At 51.2% G+C, this 24,035-nt stretch overlaps 1 protein-coding gene across 1 annotated transcript in view; it reads right to left on the bottom strand.

Moving 5' to 3' along the window:
- Rptor (regulatory associated protein of MTOR complex 1) overlaps positions 1–24,035 on the bottom strand; it is a 298,025-nt gene that overhangs the window by 10,218 nt on the left and 263,772 nt on the right. Inside the window, exons 22-26 of the mRNA XM_051159180.1 lie at positions 18,202–18,305; positions 17,474–17,657; positions 16,575–16,685; positions 3,394–3,499; positions 699–813 (exon numbers count right to left, since the gene is read on the bottom strand). Of these exons, the coding sequence (XP_051015137.1) occupies positions 699–813; positions 3,394–3,499; positions 16,575–16,685; positions 17,474–17,657; positions 18,202–18,305 (620 nt within the window). The remainder of the gene's footprint in view (positions 1–698; positions 814–3,393; positions 3,500–16,574; positions 16,686–17,473; positions 17,658–18,201; positions 18,306–24,035) is intronic.

Below are 24,035 nucleotides of genomic sequence, written 5' to 3'. Positions count from 1 at the left end.
GGATGTGTGCGGCAGTATGAGCAAACCATGAAGTGAGAGAAGGAAGCCACTCACAAACGGACAAATGCCGCACGGCTCCACCCTCAGGAGGTGGCTCAGGCGTCAAGTTCAGAGACAAAAGAGGCTGGGGCTCATGGCCCCTGAGGGGAGGGGTCCATTGGTGTCTCCTGTACAGCGTTAGTATGGGAGAGACTGCTCTGGAGGAGGTGGTGGGGCATCTTTCACAGTATTCAGAGACACTGGCACCAGTTTCCTCTTACACACAGTTTACCACAACTTATTAAAAAAAAAAAAAAAAAAAGGAGAAGAAGAAGAAGAAGAAGAAAAGGGAGGTCTATAGGCATTACTATGAACCTGTGAAAATGGGACAATTTCCTCATTGTACCAGGTTAGAGCCCAGTATAAATCAAACCCCATTCTCTTGGAGTGGAAAGATGACTCAGTGGAGTTCTGACATCTTCACACAGACACACACGCAAGCAAAACACCAGTGCACATAAAGTAAAACAAAACAACCCGAAACCCCACCGTCTCAGGGGCTCTCTGTCACCCACTTGCTTCTGCAGAACAGGCAAGGGACAAACTCTCTGGCGTATTCTTTAGTAATGGATTTGGCCAGGTGAGGTCCAGGAAGGGTGGGCCTTCTAAGAGGTGCAATTGAGAGAGAAGACATCAGGGTGAACTGGGGCCATGCCTACCAGATGCTGTCCTTGTCAGCGACAGCTATGCACGGTGTAAAGGGATGGAACTTGACCACGGAGGGGACGCCGGGGTTCCTGTTCAGGAATATCTGGTCATCCAGTCTGGTGATGCCTGTGAGAGATAATGGGTGCTAGCCTTTCATCTACAGCAACACTGACACTGCCTTTAGTGGGGCTGAAGAAGGGGAAAGCACGTGCTGAGGAAAAGAGGTAGCTTTAGCCAGTGCGTGCACAGCTCCGGGGCTTATGCCTTTGTTTGGCTCCGTCTCACAGCTCTGGGCAGAGACTGACATGCCTTTGATCAGCACTTCTTATATTGAAAGCAGTAATATTCTGAGGCGAGGTGCTTCCTTGAGTCTGAAGACAGTGCTGAGGACTTCAGGGTGGAGGAGGGTGTGGCTGCCACCACACCCTCTAGTTGAGGTTCTAGAGCCTTGAGACTGGGAAGCAGCTAGGCAAAAACAACAGCATGCCCCCTCCTGGCTCTGCAGGAACTTGCTAAGAAGACTCAGAAGGCAGCTAAGGATGCAGCGTCCAGCAGCTGTACCGCGGCCTGTGGGCAGTGATGCCCACCATGTGCACAGCACTTCACAGCTGCAGCAATGAGGAGGGAGGACAGCACCTTCTGCCTTGGCCCCAGACCCTGGTGTGGACCTGTGTGTATCTGGGCTGCTTCAGGGACCACACATCTCTGTGGCCAGTGAAGACAGCTCCTGAGTGTAGAGTGGAAAGCTTTCTGATCTAGCCAGGAGGCCCACATGTGATCCCGTGGAGAGTGGTGGGTTTAGTGCTGGCAGATACCAGCTCCGAGCTGGCCTCCCCCACGCCCCCTGTGTCCATGCTACACAAGGGGCTCCACGGTGACAGCACCAGGGAAACGGTTAGCCAGGTGTGCTGCTCCTTGGTTTGCAGTGGCACAGGGTTAGTTATATTTGTTGTTGCTGCTGAAGCCTCCAGGAGGGTGTCCTTCCCCACCTCTCTTACTGACATCTTCCCCAGTATGTCCTTGGCTGTCAAACAAGTACAAACCTGCACTGACTCTAGACCCTGAACCTGGAGGACAGAGGAAGCACTGACTGCACCTACCCATCTCCGTCTTACCTGATGGGTAACCCCACTGACTTCACGTGTGTGTGTGTGTGTGTGTGTGTGTGTGTGTGTGTGTGTGTGTGTATGTGTGTGTGTGGGGTCAACCTCAGGTGTCATGCTTCAGAAGCCATTTACTTTGTTTTTGAGACAGCGGCTCACCACTTAGGCTAGGCTGGCTGGCCAGGAAGGCTGTCTCTGCTCCACCACGCTGGAATTACCAACATGTATCAGTGCCTGGCTTTTTTTATGTGGCTTCTGGGGCCCAGACTCAGGTGTTCACCGCTGTGCGGCAAACACTTTACTTACTGAGCCGTCTTCCAGCCCCGCCTGACTCATATGTCTCAGCTTGAGTAGAAATGCCAGCTCGTGTTGCCTCTGCAATGGGACCAAGAGGCCCCCAGGATGTTACTGTGTGGACCAGACCCAGTTCCCAATCTTGTATCAGGAAACTAACCTGGCTAGCTGACCTGGCCTGGGGGCCTAAGGAGACTTCGCTATCCAGGAGAGTGCAGAGGGGGTGCTGTGGACGGGTGCTTGCCAGCCAGCTGCACACCCTGAGTAGTAGTTCCTGGGCTGCACACTGGGCTATGAGATGCCAGCACCTATAAGCAGGCAGCATGATTCCACAGCAGGAGCAACGACTGTGTCAGCACCACAGGCACCCAAGGGCCTGCTGCACAGGTCCCAGGGGACACTGGCAGGGTTGTGCAAGAAGTGCAGGTACTCAGTGAGGCAGGCCTGGGGCTGAAGCTGGCATGGACCTCTGTTTCAGTGGTAGAGATAGTCTGTCTTCTGAGGCCTCGACCTTAATTTAACAAGTAACTGGTCATTATTTTCTAAGGATTAATTTCAGAGGATAGGGAGGTATGGTCAAAACTGAGTTGTGGAACAGGAACAGGGGAGAAGGCCGGAGACTGACCACACTGACCCTTAGCCATAGCTACCTCTACGTTGACAGGAAATGGCGCCCACCTTTCATTCTCATGCAATCATCAGAGCTGTGGGGCTGCGTCCTGGGTGGTGGGGAGAGGAGATTAAGGGCCCTGGTCTTAGGGTGAGGTAGGCTGGCCCTCATTCTTGTTGGATGAGGGAAGGTGCTATTCCCTGCATGGCCTCCTGGCTTGAGGAGCACAAGGATGCAATGTGCTGTCAGCTTGCTCTTGAGCCTCTCACAGCAGCATACACACTGTCCTCGGCTGATCGCTAACACTGCCCCCATGAGGCTGGAAGCAGAAACATGTAAGGAGGCAAATGTGGCTTCCACATCTGGGAAGGTCAGGTGAGTGTGTGGCTGTCAGGGCTGGGAGGAATGGAGCCAGTGGCCACTTCAAGGGCAAAGTGGACAAGGTGAGCAAAGTCAGGGAAAGCACAGCCTGGGGTTGGTGAGATGTGGGTTCCCAGGGCCTGGAAATGCACAATAACAAGAGTGCTGCTTTGAAGATCAGCTAGTGTGGACTTGCTTCTGTTGAGACCCCAAGGCAGGAAAGTCCTTGAGGAGACCACCCCTTGAGGTGGCCTCCTCTTCCCCAGTGTCATCCCTCCCTGCTCCAGCTGTCTCTATCAGTCAGGCCTAGTCCCCTGGGTGGTGCCGCTGTGTGCTTACCCTTCTGGATGACCTGCTGCGCTTGCTTTCTGACCCGAGTGTTCCTTAGGAACCGCCACTCCCGCTCCTTGCGGATCTGACTCTCTAGGTCATGCTCCTCAGGGATCTGTAAGGACAGAAAACACTGGGTTAGGCTCAGCAACCCCAAGACAGTCACTTCTGAGCTGGGTATGGTGGCACCCACCCACGAGTCCAGCATGTGTGGGGCTGAGGCAGGTGGGGCACCCCGAGTTCATGGCTAATGTGGTCTATATGGTGAGCTCCAGGCCAGCTGGGGCTACACTGCATCGGAGGTCTGGGTCAAGCCTGAGCCCTGGCTGAAGCGCACTGATGGGAGAAGGTGGGCCTGCAGGGGGAGCTCCTGAGACCCCCAGCAGGGGGAGGCCTCCAGCCACACAGAGGCGACGTGCTGGCTGGCAGCTGTGCTTGCTTGTGAACACTTGTGAACAGGGGTATTTCCTTCTTTTCCTGAAGTCCCTGCTGGCAAGCCGAGAGTTAGTTTTAAACTCCCCATACACCGAGGCAATCAATGAACAAAACAGGAGCCTCCTTCCTTCCAGCTGAGACACGGACAGAGGGGTCAGCTGCTTCCTGAGGAAAACAGCACCAGGAAGAGGACCCCAGACAGAACTGAAGTTCTTTTCCAGTATTTTATTGCTATGCACCCCTCTTTTTCTTCTCAATAACTGCAAAGAAATACACACAACAACAACAACAAAATCAGCAGCCAAGGACACACAACCTGGGCACGGGGGAGACAGCACCACATCTCTGTGAATGGCTGCTGGTCTAGAAACCGTCCCCCAGCAGCAGATGTGGGTTCAGACCCATGAGTTTCATTTCCTGATGATGCGGAGTTTATCAGAAAAGAACGGAAAACGACCAGCGACGGAGACCAGTAGTCAGGAGCAGCTTCCAGCAGGCCCAAGTGTGCAGAAAGAAAGAGGCGCTTTAATGAAACCCAGTTTCTCTGGGAACAGATTAAAAGGAGAGGTCGAAACGGTGCTTGGAGCAGGGAGAGGGGCCTGAGGGAGTGGGATTCCAGGTCCTGGAGCGGCTCTCGAAGGCAGCTGAGCTGCTGCTGCACACGTGGGGATGGACCCAGGGCGGATTCCAAACCAGGGCTCCAAAGACAACAAAACAGAGCAAAGCAAGGCCTAGAAGAGCCACACTGGGGGAGGCACAGGCACAGACATGGAAGCCTGGAGGGTGTCAGACAGTCTGGCACTTGAGCTATTGCTGGTTGACAGAGTCCAGGCCCTAGACTGCCTCACGAGGGCGAGGGGTGGGGCTGCCTCTTTCACCCGGTACATAGAAGTGAGCATTCTCTTGCCGACCTGCTATACTTGTGATAGGCAGCCCTGGAACCAGGTTCCCAGGATGAACAGGCAGCCGAAAGCACAGAAGGTACAGTGAGGGGAAGCAGGGAGTGCACTGTGAGAAGGCACAGGCTGATGCCACTGGAGGTGACCAGCTCTCAGGATGGAGGGACCAGATGAGCCTGGCCAACAGACCATCAGCCCTTCTTTTTTTTGGTTTTTCAAGACAGGGTTTCCCTGTGTTGCCTTGGCTGTCCTGGGCTCACCCTGTAGACCAGGCTGGCCTTGAACTCATACCAATCCACCTACCTCTGTCTCTGGAGTGCTGGGATTAAAGGAGTGTGCCACCACCACTCGGCCCATCCCCCTTTCTTGTGGCGGCGTATTCCCCTCCCCCCCTTTCTCTCTCATTCATTTATCTCTGCTCTGAGTAATAGTCCCTCTGGTAAGCAAGCACCCAGGCCTAGCTTCTGGGGTCCTCTCTGAGCCGAGTTCCTAGAGGGATGCGGGCTGTAACAGTGCCACCCAATTAGGATGTGATATGCCAATTCTGTACATCCTGGCTTCTCAGAAAGACCAATCACAGCTGAAGCTTCCTAGGGAGGCACAGGCAGCTGAGAGAGGGAGCTGAAAGCCAAGGCCCAGCCCCTTTCTGGTCACAAAGTGCTTGGAGCTCAACACAGGGCAGCAAGACACGTCATGTGTGCAGGCCTTGTGTGGAGTCTGGACCTTGGGGCTATGTTTGATATTTGGTGCCTTGGGAATCAGTAAGGATCAGGAGTGTCAAGAAGTGTGGCTATCAAGATTGGAAGGGGCTTGGGCAAAGGCAAAGGTGGGGAGACCCCAAGGGACGGTGTAAACCCTGCTCCCAAGACTAGACTAGAAAGAGCAAGTCCTCCCTGTGCGGTGAGGACAGGGATCTGTCTCTGTTGTTACTGTCCCACTCACTAACACTCACTAACTTCTCTCTCACGGTGGGCAAGCAGGCAGGCGATGGGCTCGGCAGCGCTGATCAGAGCTCAAGCCTGCGGTCTGTATGCAGTTGTACCCTCTGACAACACTCAGCGCTAGTAGGGAAAGCGTCCTCTCTACAGTCAGGTTGGTTTGACTGACATGTGGCCAGTTCACCCTCTTTAGGCACGGTTTTGGGATTAGTCAAAAGCTTAGTGGCCCAGCATGTTTATGTGTCTCCTCTCCTTGTCCAGTCTGCCCTTCAGCCTCGGGCGCTGGTGGACAAAGCACTGACCTGTCTTCTGACCCCATGCTCCTGTCTGTCCTGGACAGGCTTATCCGCAGACCACACAGAACCTTTCGCTCAGCACAGCACGACTATGACACTTCTCGTTACTGTGAACACACAGACTGCCACGTGGGGGCCTCTCTGGGTAGACTGCCAGGAGCAAGGCAGCCCTGGGGTGTCTGTCATGTTTCATCTACTTACAGGACGCAACCAAACATCCTGTTGTGAAAACAGCTGCAAGATGCGGCACTGCGATACCCAGCTTGAGTGTTCAGAGGCTCCTGTCCTCTGTAGCACTTGGAACGGACAATTTTCAGATCCTGTAACTTGAAATGTGGGTGCCGAAGCCCACGGACTCATGGGTGCCGCCCTGACTGCTGAGGATCTCCTCGTGCGCTCCTCTGCCAGCTACGTCCCTCTTATGAAACAGTTCTGCCCGCAAAAGCGGTGTTGCTGCTTTTCTTATCAACTTTGGAAGTCCCTCATGTAGAACTAATACACAATCTTTTTCAGTTACCTTTAAAAATTGTAACTGAAAATTTCTCTTAGCTTTCTCTCCTTCCCTTTCTGTTTTTTGAGACAAGGTTTCACTATGCAGTCTCGGCTGCCTTGGGACTTGAGATCTGCCTGTCTCTACTTTCACAGTGCTAGGATAAAGGTGTGCGCCACCACACCTGGCTGACTTCATTTTCTTTTTTTTCCCTTTTTTTTTTTTTTTTTTTTTTGAGACAGGGTTTCTCTGTGTAGCCCTGGCTGTCCTGGACTCACTTTGTAGACCAGGCCGGCCTCGAACTCACAGAGATCTGCCTGCCTCTGTCTCCCGAGTGCTGGGATTAAAGGTGTGTGCCACTGCCGCCCAGTTTGACTTCGTTTTCTTAATGAAAGGCAATTCTTTTTTTAATTTTTTTAAAAAGATGTATTTATTTATTATTATGTATACAGTGCTCTGTCTGCCTGCATACCTGCAAGGCACAAGAAGGCGTCAGATCTCATCATAGATGGTTGTGAGCCACCATGTGGTTGCTGTGAGTTGAACTCAGGACCTCTGGAAGAGCAGTCAGTGCTCTTAGCCTCTGAGCCATCACTCCAGCTCTAAAAGGTGATTCTTATTTTTTAAGCATTTATTTATCTTAGTGTGTGTGTGTATGTGGGTTCACATGCTATGGTGCACATGAGGAAGTCAGAGGACAACTTTCAAGAATTGGCTGAAGGGCTGGAGAGATGGCTCAGTGGTTAAGAGCACTGCCTGCTCCAAAGGACCCGGGTTCAATTCCCAGTACCCACATGGCAGGTCACAACTGTCTGTAACTCCAAGATCTGACACCCGCACACCAACACACATAAATTAAAATTAAGTAAATAAAAAATATTAAAAAAAAAAAAAAAAAAGAATTGGCTGAAGTGGTCTCTTCCCACCAGGTAGGACCTGGCTTGGTAGCAAAGTCCTTTACTCACAGAACCAGGGTGCACTGGCTGGTTTTATGTCAACCTGACATAGCCAAAGTCACCTGAGAGGAGGGAGCTGCAACTGAGAACATGTCTTTATAAGATTGGCTCTAGACAAGACTGTTGGGCATTTTCTTAATTAGTGATTGAGTGGGGCGGGAGCGAGGCCACCTAGTCTACTGTGGGCGGGGCTATTCCTGGGCTGGTGGTCTTGAGTTCCATAAGAAAGCAGGCTGAGGGCTGGAGAGATAGCTCAGAGGTTAAGAGCACTGACTGCTCTTCCAGAGGTTCTGGAGTTCAATTCCCAGCAGCCACATGGTGGATCACAACCACCTATAATGTGATCTGACGCCCTCTTCTGGCATGCAGGTGTACATGCAGGCAGAGCACTGTATGCATAATACTAAATAAATAAATCTTAAAAAAGAAAAAAAGAAAGAAAGAAAGCAGGCTGAGCAAGCCATGAGGAGCAAGCCAGTAAGCAGCACTCCTCCATGGCCTCTGCATCAGCTCCTGCCTCCAGGTTCCTGCCCTACTTGAGTTCCCGTCCTGACTTCCTTTGGTGTAAGTTTAAGTTGAATAAGCCCTTTCCTCCAGCACTTGGGAGGCAGAGGCAGGTGAATCTCTGAGTTCAAGGACAGCCAAGGCTACACAGAGAAACCCTGTCTCAAAAAAACAAAACAAAACAAAAGGATAAACCCTTTCCTGTCCAAGTTGTTTTAGCTATGGCGCTCATCACAACAGGAAAACCTGAGCTAAGACAACAGGGCTTTGTGCGTCCTGTGTAGCGGAGGGCGGTCCTGTGAGCTGAGTGTCTATTTGATGGAGTCCAGTCATCATTTTGTTCTCTCCGACGGTTCGTGGTTTTTGTATCTCATTAAAAGCTCCACCTAACACAACGTTTACAGTTTCGGGCTTCACACACTGGGCCACAATTTACTCTGTGTTACTTGCTGGTAAGGCATAAGGCGGGGATAAGGCCGTTTCTTTGAAATGCCTTTTCTGATTAGACTGCTTTCACAGCTTTGCTGGAAATCAATGGCCTGCGCCTGTGTGGCGCCATCTCCAGGTTCCCTATGCTACCCTATTGATCTGTGTGTTCTAACAATGCTCAGTGCCACACGCATCTTCACTATTAACTTGACTGGCTTGAAATAGGACAGTGTGAGCCCTGGAGCTTTGTTCTATTGCATAATTTCTTTATTTCTTGAAGTTTCATTGCTTTTCTCCATATTTTAAGTTGGTCAACTTTTGCCAAAACAGTTGTACTTGAACTTTGGTCAGAACTGCATTCAGTGGCCACTTAGGTTGGCCCAGCACCTGTACGCCACTGAGCCTGCCCATGTATGAACAAGGCCACTCCCATTTATTTTATAGCATTATAATTTTCAGTGTTTTAAATTTATACCAAGGCATTTCTGTTTTGTAGTGTCACTGCAAATGCCACTGATGTCACATTTCAGTTTCTAGTTGCTCCTCAGAGGTGCAGGTGACTCTGTAGCACACCTCTCATCTGGCAAGCCTCCTGAACTCAGCTCACCCTAGCAGCATTTGTAGGCGTGCACTTTGTCTCCCCTTCCCTACAGCATCGCGTCTTTGCTTTGATGAGCACAGGTCCTGGGCCTCTGGTAGGCCACACATCCTCACCTTGTGCTGTTTGACATCTTTTGCTGACAAGAATGATGTAACACAGGGTTCTGTCGGTGTCTTGCACGAGGCAAAGGAATTTGCGGCTTTAAGTCACGAATGGCTGTTGGGCTCTGTCAGATGCTTTCTCTGCAGCCATGAAGACAGCTGTGCATGTGTCTTCCTTCAGTCTTCCATGTTCACTCAGGAGACTGGCTTTACTGCTGAGGCACCTTGGCACGGGTGGCCCTGTGCTCAGCAGTGTGTGAGTGCACTTTTCCTCCTCAATATTGCGCCAAGGACTTTGGGGCCACTGGACTGCGGTTTGTTCCCCTGCAATGCAGCTGGTATCAGACTGACGCTGTCTTTACACAGTGTGATGCAGAGAGTCTACAGCTGTGTTTCTGTACCACACTTGATCCTTCTTCCTTTGAGCTTTGTCAGACTTCAGTGGCCATGAACCCTGACATACACAGCGCAAAAGAAAAGGGGAAACCAGGAATGGTGGCCATGGCTGCAATCCTGACACTCCGGAGGCGGACGCTGGCCTGAGTACACAGGAGGTGTCAGAGGTTTCAGCCCATCGCTTCTGGGGCTGCAGTGAGGCAGGGCATCATGGCAGGAAGCACGTGGTGGAGCAGGGGATGGATATGAGGTGCCATCTTCCCAGGGTGTGCCCCCAGAGGCTCCAACTTACAAGCTTTTACCAAGTCCCAAGTTAGTGCCTCTAGCTGGGAACCAAGGCTCTCAGTGCATGAGCCTGCAGGGACACTACACACTAACAGAGTCAAATGGCAGCAACTGGTGAAACTGTTCAGGAGTTTCCTTGGGTATATGCAATGTTTTAAACTACAAAGCTTTTGTGAGTGACTGAGAGAAGCAAAGCCTATTTCCTTTAACAGCTAAGAGGACTCAGGGCGTCTGTCTGTAATCAAGAGAACAGGCCAGCTTGCAGGGTAAAGGCCTGTCTCTTTCTGAGCCATGGTTGTAGTCACAGGAGGGACGCTGGGCATGTCCAGATCAGCACAGGCATTTAAGTCTTGAGCACAAGTGTGAGCTTCCTTGTTTCTTTACTCTTTTGTCTGGTCTTTGCTCACATAGCCATAGGCATTCAGTGTCTACCTTGTCAGTGTTCAAGAAGAGATGCTTGGGAGTGCAGCTCTGAGGGGCACAGCCATCTTAACAGCAGGGTTGCCAGTTGCACTGACACATGTTGTTGTTGTTTATTCAAACAGGGTCTCATTAAGTAGACTGGGCTGGCCTTGAACTCACAGAGATCCACGTGCCTCCTCCTCCTCCTGAGTGCAGGGATTAAAGGAGTGCGCCACCAGCACGCAGCAACCTTAAGTTTTCCAGAACCTCCTTGATGTGTGTGATGTGTGTGTTTGCATCAGGCCGAACACACAGCAGAATCTGGGGGCCAACTGTGGAAGTCAGTTCTCTAGCTCGACCACGTGGGGTTTGAGGGGCACACTCAGGTTGCCAGGGTGAGTGGCCAGCACTCTCACCTGCTGAGCCGGCTCACTGGCCCTCTTTTGACTTTCTTAGTTTCCAATTTGGCTGAAATTCCTTGTCTCTTTATGTGTATTTTCCACTTTTCTCATTAGTCCCTGTATTTTAATTTATTGGTTTTTTAAAAAATGAATTACTTTTTTTTATAAACTACTGTTCACAGTGCCATGGAAATTTACTAACTTTTAGAGCTCTTTTTCTAATTAAAATCACATTTTTGTTGGTTTAAATTGTAATAGTTTACATATAGGGCTTAACTCTGTAGCCAGGGTGTTCTGGAATTGGCCAGGGCTGGCCTCAGACTCCTGACAATCTCCCTCCATCTGCCTCCCACTTGCTGGGACTTACAGGATGAGCTGCGGTGCCCTGCTCTGTATTTATTGCTTTGTCAGTTACTGCACATTCTGCTTCTGTTTGTTCTAACATCTGGTTGCTCAGAGGTGAGCCCCGTGATGACTGGCTGTCTCCTGACAGCACTTGCCTGACAATTTTGGGCTTTTTATGGTTTTAAATGAATTCCACGCTTCAAGTGCAGAATAGCAGAGGCCAAGGTATACAGCTCTGTTCTCTCATGGCTGATGTGTAGGGAGCTGAGCGGCTCACGGGTTACTTTGTGCTCTCCTCGTGGGCACTGCACGGCCTGTCTCTACGTTCTTGCATCTCTGCTGGAGGTCAGTGGCTGAGCCTGCGGGCAGCAGGTGACCTGGCAGGGGTTAGGAAGGCCTCTGTGCTGCAGAGCTGTGGACTGTGTGGTGACTGCTCTCTCTCCCTTCTGAAGAATCGGGGTCAGTGGCATCTCTGGTGTCCTACACCATCCTCACATAGACACAGTGTCTACACCATCCTCACACAGACACAGTGTCTACACCATCCTCACACAGACACAGTGTCTACACCATCCTCACACAGACACAGTGTCCTACACCATCCTCACACAGACACAGTGTCTACACCATCCTCACACAGACACAGTGTCTACACCATCCTCACATAGACACAGTGTCCTACACCACCCTCACATAGACACAGTGTCCTACACCATCCTCACATAGACACAGTGTCTACACCATCCTCACACAGACACAGTGTCCTACACCATCCTCACACAGACACAGTGTCCTACACCATCCTCACATAGACACAGTGTCCTACACCATCCTCACATAGACACAGTGTCCTACACCATCCTCACACAGACACAGTGTCTACACCATCCTCACACAGACACAGTGTCTACACCATCCTCACATAGACACAGTGTCTACACCATCCTCACACAGACACAGTGTCTACACCATCCTCACATAGACACAGTGTCTACACCATCCTCACATAGACACAGTGTCTACACCATCCTCACACAGACACAGTGTCTACACCATCCTCACACAGACACAGTGTCTACACCATCCTCACACAGACACAGTGTCTACACCATCCTCACACAGACACAGTGTCTACACCATCCTCACACAGACACAGTGTCTACACCATCCTCACATAGACACAGTGTCTACACCATCCTCACATAGGACACAGTGTCTACACCATCCTCACATAGACACAGTGTCTACACCATCCTCACATAGACACAGTGTCTACACCATCCTCACATAGACACAGTGTCCACACCATCCTCACATAGACACAGTGTCCACACCATCCTCACATAGACACAGTGTCCACACCATCCTCACATAGACACAGTGTCCACACCATCCTCACATAGACACAGTGTCCACACCATCCTCACATAGACACAGTGTCTACACCATCCTCACATAGACACAGTGTCCACACCATCCTCACATAGACACAGTGTCCTACACCATCCTCACATAGACACAGTGTCCTACACCATCCTCACATAGACACAGTGTCCTACACCATCCTCACATAGACACACAAGGCACTGATTTAATGGCTGTGTGGATCCCCCCAGTGTATGCATGTGGCGTTTTAATGATTATTTTTAACTAATGTTCTGTTTTGGTTTGCAGTTGTTGAGTATTACAAACAGTGTTACACAGCACAGCTTTGGCGTAGCAATGCACACGCTCAGGGACTCTAAGGATGCCCTCCTCAGGAGAACCACTGGTTTAGGGGAAAGAGCACTTAGTTGTGACAGCACCTGGCTGATCTCCGTGTGGGAGAGCGGCACTCCCCACCTCACAGCATCTGAGGACCTTTGTTTCCCATACTCCCTTATGAGGCAAGTTCTGGACAGAACCAGGCTTGAAATTTGCCAACTAAGAGAAGAAAACATTCCTATTCAAAACTAATTCAGTAATTTCTTTTTCTAAGAGCACAACAGTCTGTCACTAATGCTGTGTTGTGAACTATGGCACAGGGAGAGGGCTCTCCCCGCAGCTCCTACAGACTTGGACGGAGCTGTCACACGAGATGGCTAATACTTCAACACCACGACTATAAGTGATACTGAGACGAGGTTAACTGGGGGGGAAGAGCCACCTAGATCCAGGTGCACCGTCTCATGCCTGGGGTCCTGGACCGAACACTAAGGAGAAACAGTGCTGAGTGCCAGCAGCTGTCTCTGTTTCCTGACTGAATACAAAGGACCCTGCCTCATGTTCCTTCGGCCATGATTGCCGCACACTGAGGGTGAGCCAACATTCACGTCTTTCCTCGAGTCCCCCATTAGGCGTTTTGTTGCAGCCACGAGGCAATCACTGGTCCACACAGAGTGTTTCTTTCCTCTCTGCATTCTGCTCTGGCTTCTCTCCCACTCTGAAGTTCTTTACTCCTGGAGGTCCTCAGGACTTCCAGTTTGCCTGTGAGCAGTCTAGCAGCAGCAGGTCCTGATGCAGCGTTACGCCAACACACCATGAGATGGTTTTACAAACCAGTGCTTTATACCACCTGGAACAAGTGGGGACGCCTTTCCAAATAAGACATGGCAAGCCCCGCCCCCTCTGAAAGCTTGAAGGTTATTCAAGTCCCTCAGTCCTGAGACTGAGTTTGCCACCCAGAATCACAGAGAACACCAATTGTGATGGTGGAGCCACTGAGGCCTGGAACCAAATGAGAGTGTTGAGACAGGCTAGTCAGGGTCTCAGGAAAGCCATCTGCTCCTCTGCCAAGTGTTCCTTGTGGTTTGTGTCTGTGTGGGGCAGGAGGTCCTAGAGCAGTTGTTCTCAGCCTGACGCTGCGACCCTCTAATACAGCTCCTCATGCTAAGGTGACCCTGACCACGATATTATTTTCATCACTGCCTCATCACTGTAATTTTGCTTCTGTTATGGGTCACAATGTAAATATCTAACACACAAAATACCTGATATATGACCCCTATGAAAACACTATTCAATCCCAAGGGGCTGAGACCCACAGGTTGAGAACCACGTCAAGTGGATCCTCTTGGCCATGGCCTGTGCAGTGTCCATGCCTCTGACTCCTGTGGTGGCAACACACCCCCATGTACTGCAGAAGACTAAAGAGTCTATGCTGAGCTGACCCTTCCTCAGGATCAGGCCCAGCCAGTGTCACCAGCCTCTGAGGACTCTCACCCACTGCCCTGTTCTCAGGGGTCGTGTGCACACTATAAACAATCCTTTGCGAACACAGAGTTCAATTTTAAGTCCCAGGGCAATGCATTTTGAGTCACCTGTGCCCTTCCTCCCATTAACCATACAGGGATAACAGAGAAAGGCCTTCAAGAAAAGATTGTCATTAGTGTCCCAGGAAATCACCATTACTGCTGGTTAATGGCCCACATGGCTCTAGAGGATGATTCTGGAGGCGCCCAGTGTGAATGCTCCCAGTGTCGCTTTTTTTTTTTTTTTTTTTGTTTTTCGAGACAGGGTTTCTCTGTGTAGCCTTGGCCATCCTGGACTCACTTTGTAGATTAGGCTGGCCTCGAACTCACAGCGATCCGCCTGCCTCTGCCTCCTGAGTGCTGGGATTAAAGGCGTGCGCCACCATGCCCAGCTCCCAATGTCACCTCTTGACCATCGGGCAGCTCTAGCTCACTGCGTAAAGTCCAGACCACGCACCCTCCTTCCTGCCTCAACTGTTGTCCCAGCAGTCAGAAGGGTGCACTCCCCGAGTAAGGACAACATGGCCACTGGGAAGTAAGTGCAGTGGGTGGCCATGGACCTGTTCTTGTTCCTACAGCTTGCCCAACACTGGGAAACTGTGCTGATTTCCGTACGTTCCTACCCTTCATGCCTGGATCGAGAGAGCAGGTGCCAAAAACGGATTCAAGAAAGTTACACTCAGTGCCACCACCATCAAGGTGTCTGAGGTCACCGAGTTCCTTCTAGGATTTCCCATGAGCACTTGGGGTCCCAATGGCCTATGGAACTATTGTCATTTAGAGGCTTGTTCAGCTCTTGTTCTTTGTCTAAAAGCTTTTGCCATCAGCATTTTCTTATGCTATGTATTTTAAAATCTATTTTGTTTTAATATAGGGTCTCAACTATGGTGTGGCTGACCCTGTCACAACTTCCTGAGTGCTTGGGTTACAGACACACATCACCACACCTGACTGGTAATTAACCTTCAAATTTGTTAAAAAGCCTTAATAGCTTCAATAGCATATGATTAAATGTTTCATAACTTTCTCTTCACTAGTATTTTATTTTATCTTTGGTGGTCCTGGGATAGAAGGTGCGGCCTCTAGTACAAGAGGGAATCTGTCCAGCTCTGAGCTACACCCTCAGCCCAGCCAGGCCCATTTCAGAATTTTTAACCAGCCAGCCTCTGTTTAACATTTCAGTGGATCTCAATTTTTGCTTTTATAAGGACTCATAGAGACCATCTATATTTGATTATTTTTGAATTATTTTGCATCTTAACAAAGCAATGATTAGTTTGAAGAAAATTGTGGCTCAAGATGTGGGAAGTTTGGCCATTTTATATTTTAATGCTTATTTAAATACTAAAAAAAATTTTTTTTGTGCATGGGTATTTTGCCTACATCTAAGACTGAACACCAAATATGTGCCTGGTGCCCATGGAGGTCAGAAGCAGGCACTGGATTCCTGGAACCAAAGTTAGAGATGGTTGAGAGAGACCACTTGGAGGCTGAGAATCAAACTCAGGTCTCCTGGGGGCGCAGCCAGTGCTCTTAACAGCTGAGCCACCTCTCCAGCTCTTGTTCAAAAAATTGGAAAGGAATTCCACCCCCCACTTCCCCCAGCAAAGGCACTTAAGAAGTCAGAACTTTATCACTTGCTGAAGGTGCTAAAAAATGGCTGCGTGGCAAACCAGCCTTCACTATGGGAAGAGGAAGGCAGGGGATGCTGTGAGTGAGTCCAGATGGTTTCCAGGGAACTTACTGGGCATCTAGCTAGACATACAGTTAAGGATAAACTGATGTTCTCCATTTTCACTTGTCAATGTGCAGGAAGGAGAAGATGTCCTAAGAACCAAGAGCTAATCTCTGCAGCCTCGAATAGAGACGGAGACAGACTGACCAGAGTCAGTTTGGGGCCATTAGCTTAGGCACCAATCTCTAGTCGTGCCCATCAGGACCAGGAGACAGTCTTGCAGAGTCCCAGAGTGCTAAGTCACCAAGCGTGGCCCAAGGACAGACTTGAGCACACCCTTCCATGGGGGCGCTAGACTCTGCCAGTGGGGACAAGGTGACATGCGATACTGGCACGTCCTTGACAGGCAGGTCTTTGCCTTGGCTCTTCTGTCTTAAGTGTTGACACCTGTACTGTGACAACAATTGGTGTCACCCTCCAACAGCAAGCAAAGCACGACAGGAGCCACAAAAACCAAAGGTGAAGCTGACCGTGACCGAGCTCGGCCGCACCCCACAGATCCCTGCCCCCCTGCTCAGATCACAGCTTCCAGCTGCGCTAACCGGGCTCAGAGAGACAAAGATGGGGACAGGATGGGGCTTAGTGTCATTAGTGAGTCTAAGGAACGAGGATCAGACACCAAGGCTGACACTGGGGATACACGGGCAAGGAGAAGGCAGAAGGAAGGCCCCCAGCCGCCGGCGGGGGCACTGAGGCCCTGGCGGTGCACTCCTAAGGTTCCACTGCGGCAAAGGACACAGGACTCACCTTCATGACCGGCTGGGCGAAGTAGCGGGCACTCCAGTCACAGAACCCAGTCTGCATCGTGGCACAGATGAAGCTTTTGTGTGCAGCGGCATCGTCTGCATCGTCTGTGGTCTTGAGGGGGTGTGAGAAGGAGCCGAGTCAGGAGGGCGGGCCTTCATCTCACTGCTCCTATACTGACTTTAGTCTTCGAGGACGCATCTCACTACATGGCCCAGTCTGGCCTGGAGTCCTCATCTTCCTGCCTTGGCTCCTGGCCGCGAGCTGGCTGCCCCTCTGCTTCTTATACTTGAAAGAATGCCTAACTTAGGACAACAGTCCCAGTGGACCATACCGTGGCAGATGGTCCTTCTCTGTTCTGAGTACTGGGATTCCAGGTGTGTGTTACTGCTCCAGGCTGTGGCTCCTTTCTTCCCAGATGACACCCTCTACTGCTGAGAGATACCCCGAACACCTCTCTCCTGTGCAGAGGGTGACAGGACGGGGCTCATCTCTGTGGCTCTCACAGCCTGGGGCAGTAGCATATTCCTCTCTCCTGAACCATGTTCTAGTGCGCCTGCTTTTGTAGAATAATCAAACAAGCCACTCAGAACAAACACTGAGGAGCAGCAGCCACATCAAGGGGAGACGGACTGCTATTTACCTAAGAAGGGAAAAGCAAATTTACCCCACGTGCTTCTTGTGAGTCATGGAGTGGCCCACCAGATGAGCCGACCTCGAGGGAGAGCAGAGGGTGCTGACTTGGGGCCCACTGTGTCTCAGACAAGGGCTGGCACCATGTTATGGGAACAGAATGATCCCAAACTAAGCTATCGTGTTGAAGGTCAGAAAAGCAAAGTCCCCAGCACCCTGTTCTGACGCTGAGGGGCTGCAAAACAGCCCATGCCGGTCGGTCGGCATACCTGATCAGGGCCTTTGTCAAACATCTTTCGTGTTCGAGGGAACTGGTGGGAGTGAGGGGTGTACTGTGCTCCTGCGGGGCCTGCGGTACCCGGGCGGCTGGAGGGCAGGTCACGGCTGACAGTCTGCTTGGCCACATCATTGGTCAGGCTGCAGCTGCTGGTGCTAGAAGCTGGTGGGGAGCCTCTGCAGTTGGGAGAAGAGCAGACAGCACACTTTACTGAGGGGTCACTATGCACAGGTGAGATCCCAGGCCCTCTCCCTTGGAGATGTCTCTCCCAGGAATGTCCAAGCTCGGCATGCCAAAGCTAAGTGAGGACTGTCCTTGCTGGACGTTTCCTGGCAGGTGTTAGTGAGGACAAGGTAACAACCCGAGCTGATGTGCTCAGTCACACTGCTTCCTGGCGTAACAGAGTGGGCCGTCCTGTAGCTCACCTACATAGAGAACCCAGGTCCTCTGAAAAAATTCCAAAGCCACAGAAAGCAGGCTTCGTTCAACTTTTCCTGTTATGCTGTGTGCAAATGAATTAAGTGTTCTTGGGACAGGGAAGATTCTAGAAAGGGGCACCCAGCACAAAGACGTTAGCATGTGGTGTGTGCTTAGGGAGAAGGGAGGGAGGGAGGGAGGGAGGGGAGTGGAGAAGGGAAGGAGAAGGGAGAGGAGAGCAAGGACCTGGCAATGATGTGGCGCCTGGGCCAGCACAGAGGAGGGACTCAGCAAGCCACTTACCCCACTTGGTGGATGTGCATGCCCTTGTTGGTTGGGCTGGCTGGGGCTGACTGGGTGAGAGAGGAGGTGTCGAGGATTCGCTGGGGCCGGGCATTCACTGTGGCCTAAAAGAGCAAAGGAAGAATGGCCACGGAGGCCAGTGAGAGCCCTAGGAGGGACCCCCAAAGGTGACAGAGGACAGGAATGGTGAGGGAGGCCAGTGAGAGCCCTAGGAGGGACCCCCAAAGGTGACAGAGGACAGGAATGGCGAGGGAGGCCAGTGAGAGCCCTAGGAGGGACCCCCAAAGGTGACAGAGGACAGGAATGGTGAGGGAGGCCAGTGAGAGCCCTAGGAGGGACCCCCAAAGGTGACAGAGGACAGGAATGGCGAGGGAGGCCAGTGAGAGCCCTAGGAGGGACCCCCAAAGGTGACAGAGGACAGGGGCTGCTCTTCGGGACAGCCCGTGAGGCTTGGCCCAGGGAGGAGTCCCTGGCAGTAGCCCTAGAAGCCGAGATGCCAGGTGCTCAAGGCTCCTCCCCTGCACCAAGGCCACCCAGGGCCTGTCCTCAGTACTACACCTATCCTGCTGGCTCTCAGCTGCCAGCTGTGGCTCAGGCAGGTGTACTGGGGTCAAGCAGTGCTACTGTCTGATTAGTGTGTTAGGTCATCAGACAGAGCTGCGGCTGCTGGGCACTCCTCACAGGGGCCCATGAAAGCAAGGGGGCAGGAGAGGAAGAGGAAGCACATGGACTTTCCCTTTCCAGGACAAACCACTCCTGACTTGCTGCTCTGTCTTAAAGCCTCACCACAGGGTTGGGTGCAGCTGGTGACTGGGCACAGACTTAGCATGTGACAGGTCCTGGACACTGTCCCAGAACCAGATAAAGCACATCGTCCTTGCCACGCACTTTTTCCTTCATCCTCACACACTATGAGGATGGACACAGTCCTTTCCAGGGCAGGCAATGACTAGGGAAAAGGGCAAGCTGGCAGCATAGGGGTGAGGCAGGTTAGAGGCCAGGTCTGGCTTGCTGATGGGGCAGCTGGCTTCACCCAGAGTCCTGGGTGGCCACTCTGGACTTAACAATCTACGGGAAGACATGACCTGGGCTGTTTTTAGTTTCCACATTTCAGGGACAGGTTTGGTCCCAGCATGCTCTGTGCACACCTTTCACAGAGGTGTGCAGGGTCTGAGCGTCTATGCAGGGAGTCTCTCATCAGCCTGTGGAGCTGCCTGCAGGCCAATGGTTTGGTTAGTGTTGGCAGGGATGCCGACTGTGTCTGTCGACAACACTCATGTGCCAACGTGGCTATAAGCTTCTCCCTCAAAGCTGTAGCTGACTCTGCAGGCTCCTCAGAGAACTGTGACCCTGATATTAGGAAGATGCCAGCAGACAGTGGCCACCTGTGGTTTAGAGCTCCAGGGAGATGGTCAGACCCACAGAACTTGGGAGAGGTCTGTTCTGCGGGTCGCTGTCCAGGCCCCACATTTCTAAATCATGTGCCCACTAGCAGGAACAATGTCTCCACAATACAGCCACCTGACAAGGCACTTACGCAGACAGCACCCTTTCCCAGACAATCTGCGCTTCACTCCAATAGGAGTAGCGAGTGGAGCAAGAGTGGCACACGTTTCACAGATGTTTGCTTGGCGTTTACAGTTTGCAGGCTAAGCCGGGCGTGGTTGTGCACGCCTTTAATCCCAGCACTCTGGAGGCAGAGGCAGGAGGATCGCTGTGAATTCAAGGGCAGTCTGGTCTACAAAGCAAGTCCCGGAGAGCCAGGGCTACACAGAGAAACTGTCTTCAGAAAAAAACAAAAAACAAAAAACCCAAAACAAAAAAACCCAAAAAACCCCCAAGAGTTTCCAGGCACCGCTTCCCTGCCCCCTAGCCTGACAGCCACATGCTTCCTCACGTCTGTAAAGGAAAAGAGTTAAGTGTAGGCCTTGAGTTTAAAATGTGCCTTCTCAACACGGCAGATGACGGGAGACAGAAGCTTTAGAGTGGGTTCCTGAAAAACCCACGGGACTCTCCCCTCCCCGAACACAGGAATGGAGACAGGAGCCCATGGCTTCCAGCTTGGCCTGCTGCAGTAGCCTGTCAGACAGCGCAGAGTGGTTTCTACTCAAGACTGCTTCAACAAGGCTCGCTGTGTGTCATGCTCGGAACGCTTCCAGGAAGCCGAGTGAAAGGAGAGACAGCCTTGCGACAGGCTCAGGCTGCCTTCAACACTCTCCCCTGCTCACAGCCTCCCCCTTGCGACAGGCTCAGGCTGCCTTCAACACTCTCCCCTGCTCACAGCCTCCTGGGAGGCCAGGTTCTAACATGCTTACTAGAACAACATTTTCACTTGAGCTACTTTTTGCATCTTAGGCTGGCCTTGAACTCACTAGCTAGCTGAGGACGACCTTACCCTTCTGACCCTCCATCCTCCATTCCCTAGTGTTGGCATTATGGGCTGGCACTCCTAGTTTTGTGTGGTCCTGGGGATGGGCCTATGGTTCTGTGCATGGTGGTAAGCGCTCCACCGACAGCCCAATGGAGCTTTCCTGTGGTGAGCTTCTGACCACGCACCTCTGCGAATCTCAGGCCTCATTTCCTTGTGCTGAACAACCCTTCACCCTGGTTAAGGTTTAGTGTCCAATTTCCAGCGTGCCTGGTCTGCACGCGTCCTGATGAAGGCGTGGATCCTGCGGCGGGGGGGGGGGGGGTGGGGGGGGAGGGAGTCCACAGGCTGTGCTGCTGTGCTTAGGTGAGCTTACATTTCTTTGCATTTACGTTTCTCCTGACCCCAATATCTGAGCACCCATGCTACAGCTGCGCCTCTGATCTCCTCCATCCTCAGTACAGGAGAGGGCAGAGGACAAGAGCTGACGGGGCCACTTGGCTCCGTGGAGCTGCTGTGTCCTCTTTCTGTCTCTGTGTGGTCTGACATTCTTGGGAAGGAGGAGTGTAAGCATGCAATCGGGCTGTGGCTGGGAAGCAGTGCAGGCTCCTCAGACATTGCCAGCAGCAACATCTACATCTGGATGCAGAATTCTAGTAATGAGGCCATTCTGAGACTTATGAATGAAAGTTTGGCTTCAGAGTTAAATAATGCAAAATAGCTTCATTTCTTTATAAAGTGAAATATAATCTCTTTAGTTCCTAGAGGAGAAAACAAGGCATCTTTTACAATTAAAATTATGACACATACAAAAAGAATTTCTATGTTTAGGTTCCTGAATTTTTCAGTAGTGCTTATTCTAAACACATACACACACACACACACACACACACAGACACAGAGTCTCTGCAGGGCAGTCCATGCTGGTCTTTGCAACTCTGGCTGTGGTGCATCTCCACTGGTGGCATGTGCACACTGGGATCTGTCACTGTAGCAGAACACACATAGAGGTCAAATGTTCTCTTGCTGGGGGTTCAGGCTTCCTCACAGAGTACTGTGCTGCGAGTGTTAGCTTGCTTTTTAGGTTGGCAGGTGGTGGTTAGGAAGCACAGTACTTTACAGTGGAGAGCATGGGCCTCCCAGTCAGAGCTGCAACCCTAAAGCCAGACCTGGGATGTCAAAGCCGCCCCCTACTGTTCTGTGTACTTGAAGCTCTTAAAAGATGCTGTGTCATGAAATTCGGTATTGGGCTCCAGGGTTAGGGCATTAAGTAATTCAGGCACAGTATCTGTAAAGGCAGATCCACCAACTCACTGAAAGATACACAAAGATAGCCGAGTTCTGACTTGGCATGACCAATACGCTCCAGATGCTGAGCCAACCGGGTAAAATGTCCTCAGTAAGTCCTAAGCCATGCAGCCTGTGTAAGTATGGCATGGTCAGGAGGCTGCCTTGTGCCTCCAACAGCAAAGAGTAATAAGCCGCCAGGTGCCTTTGTGCCAGGAGCTGTGATGAGGGAATGGAACTGCTTACAAACTTTGAACATAAACTAAATTACTGAGGCTTAATGTCCACATGAACGTTTAGGAAGATTACCCTAGAACTAATATTTTAAAGACTCAAGCTTGAGGGACCCACGTGGTAGAAAGGGAGAACCAATTCAATTCCCCGTCCTTTGATCTCAAGGCTATGGCATGGAATCGCTCGCGCATACACAGACACATAGACAGACACACACACACACACACACAGACACACACACACACCCAGAAACTGTACTGGGTGGGAGATGCTTGAGTGTGCAAGGGTAGTGCTGGGTGGTAGGAGTGATGTTTCCTAACAGCTCTCGTCGGGAGGGCAGTCTTTCCTCCAGCCAGACTCTCACCTTCCTTTCCCTCCTTTTCCCTGTAATCCCCTTGCCTGCCTTCCTTTGGCCTCAAATTGTAACAAGTGTTTACTTTTTTACTAAAGAATGAAACCTTTAGTTTTTTGCTGGGCCAGTGGCTGGTATTGGCAGACTGGGTGGAGTGTCCCTGAGGGTGGGTGCAATCAGGTTGGGAAGTGAGGGGGGCTAGATTTCCATAGGAGGAGGCCAAGTCAGGCTGGGCTTAACAAGTTGGGCTATCCCACGCTGGGCACACTCAACACTTTGGCATTAAACTGGAAGATTACTTGGGCAGGAAAAACAGCAATATTTCCCCTGGTCCAACAAGCCTATGCTTAGGATACCCATAAACGTGACCTCATCTTGAACCGAAAACCCAGAACACACGCTGTGGTATTCACAGTGCTGCTTTAACAGAAAGGTGAGCTTGACCACTGCAGCCTTTTAAAGCTGGGCACAGGGAGGCTGTGGCTATTGTGTATAATACACCAGGAGCCGAGGAAGCAGCAGCTGCAGACAGCGAGACAACTTCAATCAGGCAAGGAGAAGACAGAACACATTTCCAGTGAAGAGCTAACAGCACCAGCACAGGGCCCCATACTTCATGGGGAATGAAAAAGCATGGCCGCTGGCCCTTTCCCACCGACTGACACCTGAGGACAACTGCCCAGGAATGGTGTCGGCTGAGGCTTGAGCACCAGGCAGGCAGCCTTTCTCTGTATGCTCACTGCAACTTTTCTGCATGCTCAAAAGTTTGACAAAGTTATAACAAGTTTTATTCATATGAATGACTTCTAGTTTGCACTACTTATGAAAGCTAAACTATCTAACTTAAAAACAGTTAGAAAAACACCAAACAACTATTTCCAGAAGCCACATGTACAGGGGCTGGTGACTCTCAGAGATGGAAAACAACTACCTCAGCTTATGGGGCCAGTGGCTTGTAGCCACCATCTACCTGTGAGGCAGAGAAGGGGAGCCCAGAGCTCTAAGGGCGACAGAACACTCAAGCTGCAGAGGGTGATGGGTGGGATCTGAGGGTAGAACACAGGGAGGAGGAGCCTCCAGGCCATAGGGAAGGTCTCCTGAACCTCTGCCTGACACTCCTCAGCTCCTGGGTGGAAGAGCATCTACCCATCTTGGAAAAGAACAGGGGAGGGTTAGGTTGACTTCCCAGAGCACGTAACAAGGAATGGGAGGTGATAATCCCCAAGGACTACGCTTTTCTACCTTAAGAAATGACAGCCGGGCAGTGGTGGCGCACGCCTTTAATCCCAGCACTCGGGAGGCAGAGGCAGGTGGATCACTGTGAGTTCGAGGCCAGCCTGGTCTACAAAGTGAGTCCAGGACAGCCAAGGTTACACAGAGAAACCCTGTCTCGAAAAACAAAACAAAACAGACAAAAACAACAAAACAACAACAACAACCCAAACAAACAGAAAGACAATGAGAACAAAAAGCTCAGAACAGAAGAAGCCAAGTGAATACACACAAGCAGCTAAGTCAAGCGGGAAGTGACATCAACAGAAAACTGGCGAGCACAGAAGCCCAGGACTGTCGCTATGGGCCCTGGAGACACGG

The sequence above is a fragment of the Acomys russatus genome, chromosome 16 (genome assembly GCF_903995435.1).
Source record: "Acomys russatus chromosome 16, mAcoRus1.1, whole genome shotgun sequence".
Classification (NCBI taxonomy): Eukaryota; Metazoa; Chordata; class Mammalia; order Rodentia; family Muridae; genus Acomys; species Acomys russatus.
The sequence above is the reverse complement of the archived record's forward strand: the minus strand, read 5'-3'. Positions and strand labels throughout refer to the sequence as shown.